This window comes from Tyto alba, unplaced genomic scaffold (genome assembly GCF_018691265.1).
Source record: "Tyto alba isolate M040663 unplaced genomic scaffold, T.alba_DEE_v4.0 Super-Scaffold_13, whole genome shotgun sequence".
Lineage (NCBI taxonomy): Eukaryota > Metazoa > Chordata > Aves > Strigiformes > Tytonidae > Tyto > Tyto alba.
In genome coordinates, this window is record NW_024881275.1 from 21,885,066 (window position 1) to 21,899,735 (window position 14,670).

Consider the following 14,670-nt stretch of genomic DNA (forward strand, 5'->3'; position numbering starts at 1 on the left):
GAAGATAACGCTTTGGGGATACAAAAACATTTTCTCTAAATTACTTCCTGTCACTTGCTTGTCTAGACCAACAGAACCATTTGTAACCCAATCACCAACCACTTCCCTGAAGCAAAACCAAGCACAGATTTACGCCCTCCTCTTAAGTGTCCTGTTCCCCCCTTATTTTCACTACTTTCATGCGCCACTAGCATGGGCAGAATCAAGATAAGAAGAAATGGTGTTAGCATTCTGGTTCACATTTCATAAAAATGCACCATCAGTTGGTAAATCTGAACTTTTGTGCCACCTTTAGTCTTCATCTGGGGGAGAAACTGCCTGTCAGCTCTTGTACCTCCAGACTGGCTATCATGAAATAAATTACTAAAATGCTACACAACTTCATTCCCACTGTCAATAGTAAGGTGTTTGCAGGGGAGGTGTAGTCATTCAAAATCTGTTTCAAGTCTGCTGGCATGTGAAGTTTCCCTGGTCAGCAAGTAGTCGTACCTCAGTATAACAGCACAGTGGTTGAGGCCATCAGAACTTCAAGTGCTGGGGAAAGGAAAATTCAAAGAAACCAATCTGTGCGGCTTTTGGGACATGCACACACAAAACCTAGGAGACGACTCTCAAATAAAATGTGAAGATTGGTTGTGGGAAGTTTCCAAAAGAACTACATGAATTTTCCTCCAGTCTAGCTCAGTGAATTCCTCTGCTCTCACAGGCTGGATCAGCAGAAGTCAGAAGCACTGTGAAGATCTCTCAGACTTCCACCAGCACTTGTGAGGACAGCTTCACTGCCACCTTTCCTCTCCCCCACAGAACAATGTTCCAACACTTCCCTGGCTACATCTGTTTCTAACAAACCCTGACTAGCCAGTTTAATCAAAAACAAACTCCTGTGTCACTATGGTTCAAAACCAGTATCTTTCACTTCCATCTTAAGTAGCCCTCCACTCTGGAAGAAATGGGGCCTAACTGGGGATTGCAAAATACTGGTGAAGTTGAAAAAGCTCAGACATTGGCTACTGTCAAAGAACTAAACTATATTGCCACTTAAGAGTCACATAGGTCTGACATGCTTAGAAATACTGAATTCTTAATTTTTATAAGACTACTATGGAAAACTTTTTCCTTCTTTTATACAACAACGGGAAAACTAAAGGCTTTTTCAGATGAATGCAGTCTGGGCTGGAATGTCATCCTCTCAGAATTCAACGAAATTGATCTGATTTTCATTAAGTAACAAACATTACTATCTTCCACTGACCTTAGTTCAGGTTGTAACACCTCTAAATACAGTTCTGTAGCTGGGAATTGTTGCAATCCAGGAGCAATTTGGGGTTTGTTTTTTTCTTAGTTGTTCAGGCTTGTAACCAGTAATACTTCTTACTATGAAGCTAAACGAACTCTACCAATAGCCAGCAGTTCTTCTGGATGAAACTAGCTTGGATGTAAACAAACTTGTACTGGCCTCACTGCCACTAGTAGTGGTTTAAACAAAATTTGTCAAGAAGTAAATATTAATTCATTGTAAAACTTTATCAGAAATGACATAATCTACAGTCGTAACTTCCAGGACTTTAATGAAATTGTAGAGAATAACCTGAAAAGTAAGCTTTTTTTAAAAAATACGTAACACACATTAGAAGTCACACTCTGCTAAAAGTTGACATCAGCTTATCTCTTCCCTAAGGAAAACAGCTCCTTTAGTGAAACCTGAGACTATTCTGTTTCTAAAATCTCCCAACCAGAGGGGGTCACATAGCCTCAGGCTTTAAAAGATCCACAAAAGCCATCTCTGTATGAATGGAAGGTTAAGAAGTACAGGTTCAGTCACTGTAGGGGAAAGTAAACAGGCAGTAAAACATAATTACTTGTTTCAACCTACTTCAATGAAGAAGTTCTAAGTGACCAGGGGAAAAAAAAAAAAAACAACAACAACAAAAAAACCAAACAACAACAAAAAACCCACCTCTAGATTAACTTAAAATTGATCTGGAACTGTCCTCTGCTTGAAACCGATTTGCCACAACACTTGTCCTCGGTGTTTGGAACCGGCTACAGAATTGCCATCTACTGACAACTAACTTCAGTTCCATTTTATTGATGGAGTTCTTTATACTATTGGCTAAGTCACTAGAGAAAAAACAAATGGCCTGATCTGCTGTTAACACTCACATAGAAATAGCAACAAAAAAACTCGAAACAAAACATGACTTAAATACACTAAAATACCGCCCCAAGCAAAGCCCTAGTAAACTTCCCAACTAAGCTAAACATGTAACTGAAACGTATTTAAAAAAAAAAAAAAAAAAGAGGTAGGGGAAAAAAGAAGGCTGTTCTTAAATATTCTTTACATTCTTTTTTATTATGATTAAATCTTTAACAAGGGTAGTAAATTCTGATCTTAAAAATTAATTCTATGGCCTTTTATTTCCATAGCTATATCCCCTTAACATACTTCTGAGATTTATATTTGCAGTTAGTAAATACAAACCAGTGTTAATTTTGATGGACATAAAAGTGTTTCTGCTTTAGTTGATACTCCTTTAAAAAACCAAAACAAACAAAACCAAACCAAAACAAAAATAAATCAACCAACCAAATAAACAAAAAAAACCCAACCAGAATTAAAGCAAAGTGCTCTAATACTGGCCTTTTGTGTTTTATACCAGATGTTTTCAGGTTTTTTTCCCCTAAATCTCATGGCACTTGGGGATATAAACTTGATGAACCTCAACTGTGGTTTCCATTGCAATACTAGCTTTAGTAAATCTAGACCTAGTTTTTCAGTCTAAATCAAGAAAGCTATTTCCCTTGACCTTTTCTTTTTCTTATATTGTCTTCACCCTCAACCTCTACCTTTCCTGTCTCCCTCTTTTAGAACAAAAATATAAGCTGTAATCTTTTAGTAACCCTGAAGGCCAAAGAACTCTTCACTTGCAAGATTTCTAATTTGAGGTTTTCCTTCTGTTTTTTTGATTGTCTCTTGTCATCAAGAGTTCCAGACTAGTAGCTAGTTACTACCACATCAGTAATAACTGGAAAGAATTATGAATAGGCCTCGGAGTGACCAAATGTAAGTTTCTACTTATTCTAAAAAATGAGAAGCTGGATGTTAGACCAGCCACTGATCTTATATGGGCAAGTTAGTCCCAATGCCAAAAGCAGCTTTTCACTACATAGCCTGAAACATGGGGGGGAGGGAAATAATATTAAATTGATATTAATATTTATTAGTGAAAACATACAGTCCAGCAATGGAGAGAACCTCTTGTTCAACACTGCAGAAGACCAGCAATACTTAGGAGTGTAACAAAACTGGAAGACCACAGCTTGTCCGAACTAATTAAACTATGTATAAAATTAGAGTGACTGTGAGAACATCTTAACATCTTTAAATAAGTGGTTTAATTCCTGAACCACAACAGTTAAAGACACCATTTCAGTTGTGCTTTCATTCCTTACTCCTGTGGTATTTATTTAGTAAGAAAACACTTGCACGCATACACACTTTCTTCATTAGCAGTCATCTCTTCCCCCCCTGCTATCTACAAATCCAAACACCACATGCTGCAAGTATTTTGTACTAGATCAGTCTCACTTCTAAGCAATCTGCTGCTATTGAGATTTTGGTTTTGAGCAGTAAATGCTCAAAACTGTTGCTTTTCTTAGAGCAACTCTTCAGTGTTCGTAACCTCACCGCGTGAGCAGGCTCAGTTTCACATTCAAATAGCTCCAAGCAAATGTTTCCAATCTCAATTATCCTCTTTCCTTTTTCTATGCACCCTCCCTGCCCCATATGCTTGTTTGCAGAAGGGATAATTTTCTATGTACGTACAAGCAGCATAGGGAGTCTTCCTCCGTAGCAGTCTGGCAATATACAGTTTTTTATGTAAGCACTGTCTGGACTTTATTAAGTTTTTTCATTCTCTGCTTTTTGTTGTAGCAAGAGAGTTGCACCCAGTCTTCACACTGAGCCGTAAAACGTGGCATTTGCCAGGTCCCTTTAGATAAGCTGGTCGTTACTACCCTGGATAAATAAGACACCTCAGATATTTTTGGTCAGTTATGAGAACTGTACTGTGGCTGTGCTCTGCTTAGCATTACATCTGTACCTGTAAGGGTGAAGCAACAAAACAAACACTAGGCAGTAAACAAATCATGCATCCCTCCATGCAACAGAGATGTACAGCCTCCCTAAACAAATTTGTAGGACTAGCTCTAGTTAAACCCTGCACCGTGAATATGTTCAAGGAAGAATGCTGACATTTAAATACCGAATTTACCATTTAATAGCATCTTTACACAAATTTCCTAAGTGCTTTTCTTCCACTGGTGGTGGGCAGTGTTCAAAAATCTGAAGCAGTGGTGTTGGGAAGGAATGGAAAGGATGATGAATTAGCTTGACTTTGCTGCATTAAAAAAGTCTGGAAATTAGCAGTGGTTCTGTTTTCACCTCATTTTTTTCATGTTACAGATCTTCACTAATCTGTGATGCTTTCCATCACCTAGACAAACAGCTTTAAACTTAAATTACGGTTTAAGTGAATGAGTAATTGAACATTTCTAGGAAAAGTATTGCTTCCTAAAAGATTCAGAATTAAACTCAAGGAGGCCAAAATATCTCCCATCTGACATATAGCCCTGTCAGCAGTGAACATCCATAACCTATTTTGCATTTCTCCTTCACTAAGAAGGTTTATACTGACATGATTTATCCACTGTTTGCTGTGAATGAAGAGCCTGCAAAGCTTTGGTTATCGTAGCCCTGCTGATTCATGGCAACTCATTAAAGCCACATCAACTCAACCATGTACACCTCGTTCATAAAAGCCAGTCCCAAAGGTTTAAAATGACTTTAAGGGGCTTCTCTGCATACATGTGGGTTTGGTTCTAAAATCACTGTTTGCATAATTTAATTTAGATGAAAACAGTATCAAATAAACTACAAGTAGCTGTCTCATTAGGAAACTGAAGGTAGTGTGTGACAGTGTCTTATGAGGAGCAGCTGAGGGAACTGGGGTTGTTTAGTCTGGAGAAAAGGAGGCTGAGGGGAGACCTTATCGCTCTCTAAAACTACCCGAGAGGAGGCTGTAGTGAGGTGGGTGTCTGCCCCTTTTCACAAGTGATAGGATGAGAGGAAACAGCCTCAAGTTGTGCCAGGGAAGCTTAGATTGGCTATCAGGAAAAATTTCTTCACTTAAAAGGTTATCAAGCATCAAAACAGGCTGCCCAGTGAAGTGGTTGAGTCACCATCCTCAGAGGTATTTAAAAGACGTGCAGATGTGGCACTTAGGGACATGGTTTCATGGTGGACTTGGCAGTGTTAGGTTTACAGTTGGATTTGATGATCTTAAAGGTCTTTTCCAACGTGAATGATTCTATGATTCACAGTTCCCTTTTTTGCTTCTCTCAGCACAAACATTTTGAGTTATAGGAGTAAAATTTATGAAAAATTAAATTACTCTCATACTGGCTTTGACCAAGCAGTCCATCTAGCCCACTGCTTACCTCTAACACTGGCAAGCACCATATGTTTCAAACAAGTGTGCAAGAAACACCGCAGATCCAGTCACAGGACAAAATTAGAATTTATCAAGAAGGGGAAACATAACCCCCATTCTTAAAAAGGGGAAAAAAGGAAGACCTGGGGAACTACAGGCCAGTCAGTCCCACCTCTCTGCCCAGAAAGATCATGGAGTAGATCCTCCTGGAAACTATGCTAAAGGAACATGGAAAAGAAGGAGGTGATGAGTGACAGTCAACATGGCATCCCTAAGGGCAAATCAGGTGTGATAAATCTGGTGGCCTTCAACGATGGGATTACAGACCTGTTAGATAAGTGAAGAGCAACTGATGTCATCTACCTGGGCTTGTGCAAAGCATTTGACACCTTCCTGTATGACATCGTTGTCTCTAAATTGGAGACAAATGGATTTGATGGATGGACCACTTGGTGGATAAGGAATTGGCTGGATAGTTGCACTCCAAAAGTTGCGGACAATGGCTCAATGTCCAAGTGGAGAGCAGTGATGAGTGGCATTCCTCAGGAGTTGGTGTTGGGACCAGTGCTGTTCAACATCTTCGCTGGTGACATAGACAGTGGGGTTGAGTGCACCCTCAGCAAGTTTGCTGATGACACCAAGCTGTGTGGTGGGGTTGACATCCAAAGGGACGTTGACAGGCTTGAGAGCTGGGCCTGTGCAAACCTTGTGAAGTTCAACACGGCCTAGTGCAAGGTCCTGCACATGGGTCAAGGCAATCCCAAGCACAAATACAGGCTGGGTGAATAAGTGGGTTGAGAGCAGCCCAGTGGAGAAGGACTTAGGGGTGTTGGTTGACAAGAAGCTCAACATGACCCAGAAATGTGCGTTTGCAGCCCAGAGAGCCAAGTGTATCCTGGTAAACTTGGTAAAGCCACATTTGTAGTTGTTAAAATGTGTTGTTTAAACAGGAATTGCTAAGGGGAATCAGAGACAGACACAGACTACTTCCCATTTTTCTAATTCTATTTCTATAGACACATTTCTATAGACACCCTTATTTATACACACATGTACAAATACGTATATAGCCAAAGACATTTATAACAGACTGTTCTTTTAAAACAGTTCTTGCAAAACTAACACCACACAGTAAGGCAGGGAGGAATCCACATCAGCTCTGTGCAACAGGTATGTTTTCGAAACAACATCTTTGCACACTAGTTGTAAATGTGGCAGGCTGAGAAACCCATACGCAAGTACCAGCATGCCTCTTTGTCTTCTCAGTGTTCTCCTTTCTACTGACAATTTCTGCAAAATAATGTCAGAACTGATGCTAGGATAAATTTGGAATACGGTGTAGATGGTCCCATCAGATTTCTGAGATACAGCAGATTCCTGTTTTTCAAATCTGCCAACTAGTCTCAAGTTAAAAAAATCAACAAGCTAACCATGATAAGAGGACACTTTAAAAAATACAACTCATTTTCCCATTGTTTGTTACTAACAACAACAGCAAGTTGTACCCAAACTGCAGAAAGGGGGAGAATGTCAGTGCAGCAATGAGAGAATGCCACGTATAGACAGCTTGTTCTGCACACAAAGGCATCAAGGTGACAGATGGCTGTCTCCTACACAGTTTTCAAGAAAACAAGACATCAACAAAACTACTGCTTCCCACATCTAAAGGCAGAAACTACTACTAGATGCAGAACCAAAAACAGGACATGACCCTGGGCAACTGCATGCGAGAAACTAAACAAAAAAAGCAAGCTCTAAGCAATTTAGAAAGTTGGTTGGTGGTTTCCCTTTTTTCTGGGTCATTTTTATTTCCTCTAGGCAGTAAGAAACAATTACTGCTCTCTTCAAAACTGTTTTCCCAGAAGATAATTACACAATTTAGAAAGTACCTGATTCTAGATAAACCTTCCTCCTCAGTGTAGAAATACAGACTTCTGGCAGCTGTTTCCCAGATTATCAGAAGAACCAACCAAACAAAAAAAATATACTCCAATAACACTACCAAGCTGCTTTGTGAAGGGCTTTTACTGTTATTGGGTGGTAGTTTCTGGTGTCAAATATCTGCATCAGCTGCCAACTTTCAGATTGACTTGCCCATAAGCATTTCTCATTCCACTACGACAGTGTAGCCTCAACTCGTACCTTCAATATTCTTTTCTACAGCCATTAACACCATTTTGGACACATTATCAAGTCATATCCAAACAAGGTCACTATGAAGTTGAAAATACCTACAACATACACATGTAGAAATTAAACAATACACAACATAGTAGTGCAACTGAGAAATGCCCACATGATAACCAGCAGTCTCAGTCAATTATATGAGTAACCAGCCATGTTTAATTTCAAAGCCCTGTAATAAAATGTGACAAACTTCAGATGCCAGCTTCCTTGTACATGTTTTAAGACTGAAACACTCTGGGAAAAATGGTCTGATTTATTAAATCTGCTGATCGAGTCAGCTGAATAGATTGGCATGAAATACATGAAAAGAGCTGTAGTAACAACATTCTCTTTGATCAGCCACAGTTTTGTCTGAAATCCAGTGCTGCTTTTTACCACCCTTTGGAGTTATTATCTTAAAAGTATGACTAATAAAACCAAACATCAACCTTTTTCTGACCTTGAAGAACAAATGCAACAGAATGTGACAATTTGTTTAACATACCTAAAAGAAAGCTGGTTATTTCAGATACCGAAAACCTTCAAAACATTACTTCTAAATTATACTCATACTCCTCCTCCTCTATAACGCATAAATTACATTTAATTATGAGTTCTACATAAACTAGCTGATTTCATCTTTCTCTACTCACTCTACCATTCTAATAACTGTGATCACCGCACCCTTTCTGTATTTACATTCTCACAACTAGTTGCTGCAGCATATGAACGCTTCTCAGCAGCACATTTGGTTCATAGCTCCAATATGCTGTAAAGACATCCTACAAGCCTATTCTAATCAGATCACAGCTCACCTTACTGAGTGGATAAATCAGATACATTATAATTCAAATATCTCAAAACACAAGCCAAGGTCAGAAATTTTCATACCTTAGCTTCTTAGAATCATTTTACATTAAAAAGCTATCGGATATATAGACAGCTAGATAGATGTCCGTTTGCATGTGTGTTTTCACTAGGTCTTGAAAAGCAGTGAAAGGAGTGAATATGAAAGAAACGTATGGGCATCACAAAACATATTTGCCTTTCAGTTGGTCTTTATGAACATCAAGATGGTTTTAGATGTCACCAATTATAAAGATTTCAGTTGGAGTATTCTGGATTTACACCAATTTAGGAAAGGTCATGTTCTGGCCTAATTAAAGTCAAAATCATAACTGGAAAAAATGAGTATCTGATAATCTTTCATCTGGTAAAGATAAATAGAAGACCCATCTGCACCCTGCTTTCTAAAATTTGGCAGAAATGTCTTCACACAAGCTGCTATATAGCTGCTTTCATGAACATGTCAGAAAATTTGAAAACAGCTAAATATATACATATATGTGTGCCCCAAACATCAAAATGTAATTAAAATGCAAAAATAATCATTAGGAACTCATTTTTCATAATACAGTGTTGATTGTGAACACTGGGAAAACCAGAGTAAAATTTCTTACTTTCTTCAGTCATCAGGGTCTGAAACAGTAAAACACATAGAGCACAGTACAGACCATACAATATAAAATCATATCAATTCTCCACAGTCTCTTAATCTATATTCTAGCTATATCTCTAGAGTATTTTAGAATCCCATTTTATCTATTATTGTAGTCACTCATAGCTGTAGTGTCGTCAAACAGTATTTGTAAAGCTGTGAAAACATACACATTCAAAACAATTTCACTCAAACATGCTGTCATTGAACTCTGGAGTTGTTTCAGAAAAATGTTTTAGACAAATTGGGAAAAGGTTAAGGGAGTTAATTTCTATTAACTAACAGGAGTTTTTAAACCTGTAGAGTGCTGAGAAACTGGTAAACGGAATGTAATCCTGACCAAAATGCACTTTTTTTTAATACCTCATTTTTGGTGCCAAACCTTTAACAAGGCAAGCTTCTTAAATTCAGTGGGGGTCAGAAGTTTAGTTTATTCAGCAAGAATAACACTATTAACAGCTACTGCTCTTTCATGTCAACACAGTTAACGCCCACACATTCCAACAACGGTTAATACAGGCCAGTCAAGGAAGACTGGAGCTAAGGGCAGTCATCTCTGCAGGGATATTTTAAAACAGAATTTATACTGTGCTTTAAAAACAATCTAAAAGGATCAATCTACCTTATGAATCTGCTGTAGACATACACAGTGAGAAAGATGGATGGATGAAAGAATATAAAAGCAAGTAAATCTGACTCTCTCTATTGATTTTTGAGAGGACAGTGTAGAGCACTTTGGTGAGGTCTTATATATCACTGCAAAGGACCAAATGCTGTTCTGTGTACATCTGAAGGATGTCAGGATTTATCATGAAGCAATACCCTCCTGTATTCTTTCATTATATCCTTTTGTAAATAATCTTGTTTTCACTGTTGAGGGAGGTAGATCACTAAAAATTAAATAATCCTCAAAACAAACCTAAGAACAATCACAGGGAGACTCTCGAACAGCTGTAACTGGAGAAATCCACTATTATTAAACCAAAAATTGCAGAAGTTTAATGTACACGTGCAGTATTTTTAGCATTAACAGGAGAAAGCTGGTATTTTCATAATGGGCTTTTGAAAACCAAAATGGAAAAATATGCATATCGCAGCATAATCCTCTTCCTACTTCCTCTGTTCTAAATCATAGCAAATCAACGTTTAGTATTCCCAAAAGTTCTCCAGCACTCCTACTTGGCCAAGTGCCTTCAAAGGATATTAAAGAAATTAGTCTGGTTTAGATAGCACTTCTTCACCAGATGGAACACTTCTCTTTGAGCAAGAATGCTTTCCTCTTAAAGTATGTTTCAAATAACCAAAATGCAAACAGCAATCACATCAAACTGAATTTCTGTTGGGTCTCTGAGGCTTCTATTGTTACATAACAGTGGCATTTTTGACCATAGTGTCTGAATTCCAAAATATTCAGCTTTACAAGTTTTCATTTAAACTATTCACACGTCCACTCCTATCACATATACACCCCTCATGATGTACATTTAAATAGCACATTTGTAAGCTTTTCTCAATATAGCAATAAGGAAAAAAATCTATTGTTAAATGGGGATACATGGTAGGTCATATCAAAAATACAGTTGTTTAAATAATAAAAAAAAATGCCATTTGTTTTTAAAATAAGAACTTATTAGCTGAGCTATAAAGCTGTGACTGCCATTGTACATAATGGTGTCCCAACCCCTAGCAAGCCCTTACATTTAGCACTCAGGCAGATACAGCAAAGCTTCCTCCTTGTTAACATATCTCACAGACAAACCTAGTGGAAAAAACAATTTACCTTCTTCAGTTTCATGCCACACAATTCCTTCCAAGTTCACGCTGGTCCCAGGCTCACAGGGTCCAAGGCATTCGGGTTCTGTTACTACTCCAACCTCGCAAGTATTTACACCCACTGAACGAGTCCGTACCAAAAGCTGCTCGACTGGTGCTGCAATATTGGATGAAGATGGGGAAAAGTAGGAAGGCAGAATCTGAGGTGTGATACTGCTGGAAATCGGAGGTGGAGGTGCAGGCACTGTAAACAGGGGGTCAACCTGAAAACAACAGACAAACTTACTATAATGGTGCTGTGAGATTTAAAAAAAAAAAAAAAAAAAGAAAATACAAATTCAAAAACGAAAGCCCAGTTATGCTGAGACTGCATTTGTGTATGTAGGGATTTGGTGTTTCACAGGTATTTTCAATCTTATGAGTTTACTTTTTTTGACATCAGCCCAAATGCTGCACATGAAAATTTAAGTACAAAAATAACTATCATACTAAACAAGGCAAATTGCTAAGTTTCTACAAGACAATTCGCTGGTGCCATAGGGTGCTAGTATGAAATATTAATAAATTTTAAAAACAAGGATTAAAGCTACTTTTTCCTTGGCGCTGACAGAGACCGATTTGTGGATTGAAATTAATTTTGCAAACTGGGAACTTCATTTTCTATTTAAAAGAAAACATTTATAAAGACAGTACAAAGACACATAAATGCCATTTTTTAATGTGCATCATAGAGAAATTAGCACTTGGAACAATTCTAATATCCATATGGCATCAAATATAATCTCTTGTAATCCAATCATTTAAAATGCATTAGGATCACCCACCTAACAATTTACATATAACGTTTACATCTTTCTACTTGAAATAGCAGTTGAAGACTTTTACAGGAGTCTTTTCAAACCATCTAATTTCTCAGGCTTTCCAAAATGCACATTGGGAAGAATACAACTGGACAGATAGTTTATACACAGACAATTCAAATAGACAATATCTATATACGAACTGAAGAAGTTATTTTTCCTGTGTAACTTCCAATTTACCAGTAGATTTTCTGTATACAGATTTAGCCTGAGGGTTCTTAGTATTTTACTGTAGCCATAAGGTCCTCTGTCACATAAAAGACAGCTAAATGAGGATATGAGTGGGCAGACTCATGTTTATTTGGCCCACTGGACCACAGATATTACACTGAGAAAATATTCTTCAATCCAATGATTTTTTAAATATGGCTGCTTTCTAGCTGCTTTCAAATAGATGATCAAACGTCTATGCTGTTTTTAATTGTGGACCCTGTAAGAAGACCCAACAGAAAAGACATAATGACTCACTGTGCTTTGTCATCTAGGTTTCGTTCAAATGTATCTTAATGTAGATCAAAGTTAACTTTGCTTTCTTTTAAAGCCAAGTTGGCAGATGAGGATACAAAGAGAAGAAAGGACTAAAGAGTATTATCTTTGTATTATATATCCTTTGTATCACAGATCAGCTCACTTCATCACATGGCTACTTTTCATAATGAGAAAATAAAATGGAAATCTAAAATTAAAGAGAACTTTTTTAAAAATTTTAACAATTGTTACAATTGGCCTTTAGAACAATTCTTTTGCTTTGAGCATCATTCATACATACAAACTGAGAACCAACACTTTTAATTGTGCACACAAGCCTTAACTGTGCTCAACACTTAACAAAAATGTTTTGTATGATCTTTGTATGACCAGCCTGGATTCTGATCTCAGTTACCCTAGAATGGAGGAAAGAGGAGGGACCTATAACCACATCCTGTTCCAAGCGCTTAGTAATGTTGGGGGGATCTTTTTATTTGGGACTAAAATAATATTCAGGCTAGAGATAAAACAAAGTTGTTGTTTTGTTTTGTTTTGTTTTAAATAAAATTAAAGCAAAATGTGACTACTAAAGAACACAAGCAGAGCTCCTGTGGCATAAAAGCAATGGTATCTTTATTCTTCTCTTTTTTCCATTGCAACTGCAGAGTTAAAGCACTGTCAAGAATGCTTTGCAGAGCAGACTTGAATGCACACAGGCAAGTCAAATACCAACTGACCCCCAACAGCAGCTCTTACTTGCAGTATCTAATCATAAGCATAACATAAAACCATAAGCATATATGCCTAGTATAGGGGGACACCGATTCTACATTATACAGATTCTGGCTACCTGATGCCAAGTGTAGGCAAACAGTTGGATGGCACAGAGCCCTGCTCCCTGGCACTGGCTGTGCAATGGGGCTCTGTCAACGAAACAGGGTCAGTATGTACCCCAGGCATAATTTAGAGTTCTTAACGTATCTTACTTCAAGCCAGAAGAGAACCAGGATCTGTAACTGGCAGGTAAATGTAGCCTAGTGCTTAGGAAAAGCTAAGGCACATCCCTTTATAAAACCAAGAAATGCTTATGAATGGCCTGTTTGATCGTTTACATGGCATTTTGTAAAGCTGCGCAAAACCTCCTACTATACATGCAACATCATTCTTCCATAAAGAATACTCATCACAAAGCCAGAGAAAAAACAAAATGCTTGATATTATCATACTAAATTAGCCAATGTTTTAAATGAATATAGTTTAAATTGGCAGATGTGTCTTCCATTTTCCAAATATCATAAACAGTGAGGGGAAGCTAAAGAAAGCACAGATCTGACAGTGTACTTTACTAAGTTCTTTGTTACAAATATTTGCACTCAGTTCTGGTTTATTTAGAACTGCTAATAAATGTTCATGTTTTCCACTAGAAACACTCTACACAAGATAAGGCCAAAAAGTGTCTACTGCAGTAAAAGGGACTGTTGCTCTGTAAATAAAAACACTGAGCCTTTGGTCAAGGATCAAGGGGACATTTACTGTCCCTGAGGTTCACATTTGTTGCACAAACATGACCTTATTCCTAAGAAAATAATAAGCTAAGCTTAAATATTGCTTCAGTTTTCCTTGTTTTAAAATTACCCCATCTTGTTTGATAATCGTAACATCAGTACAGCAAAGCTGTGGTTCTCAGCAATCACTGTGGTGACACAATTGTTTTCACGAATTCTCCAAAGGGCACTGATGTAAGCTATTAGAGGCAAAGAGAGAGGCAGGAAGGCCGCCATCTCCAGTGGAAAAAAGGCACATAAGACTAACATCTGGTGGTCGCAGTCTGTCAAACTGAGGAAAGTTAATGTCAAGAACAGATGCTCTGCAGTTTCTCACTGTTATTTTTGCATTATTATTCCCAGGTGTTGGCGCATACTGAGCAGTAGCCTTGCTGTTTATCACATGAGAGATTCCAATATGAGAATGAAAATCTAAATCTGAGGAAGGTTATTTACATAGATGCTCTCTTTATACACATAATCAAAGGGCTTAAAAAAAAAGACTGAAATACTCAAGCAATATTTTCTTCATTCACCTAATTCCAAAAGCTTTTGAGAGCTGATTAGTGACAAAGGCTACAAAGCTGGAGCGTTATTCATGGCAGCTTTCCACTGCCAAGTGTTTGACTTTCAGAGAGCTATGGCTCTTAGTAGTAGAAAGCTCACAAAAAAAGAAGGATGCCTGCCAAGCAATGTAGTCAGTGCTCCAAAGAACACTCCTCTATCTGAACATGAGAAAAAAAAAAAAAAAAGTTGGCAACTGCATAACATTAGTCAGTATGAGAAATAGCGTATGGAAGAGAGAAGTATCATCCTAACCAGAAATAGGCAAGAGTTTCTAAGAGGCAGGGTTCTTCTTCAGTTACTCA

General features: G+C 37.8%; 1 protein-coding gene across 1 annotated transcript in view; it reads right to left on the reverse strand.

Moving 5' to 3' along the window:
- The window catches only part of ZNF608 (zinc finger protein 608), an 82,542-nt gene that overhangs the window by 32,977 nt on the left and 34,895 nt on the right, over positions 1–14,670 (reverse strand). Inside the window, 1 exon segment of the mRNA XM_032984053.2 lies at positions 10,937–11,192. Coding sequence (XP_032839944.2) covers positions 10,937–11,192 — 256 coding nt within the window.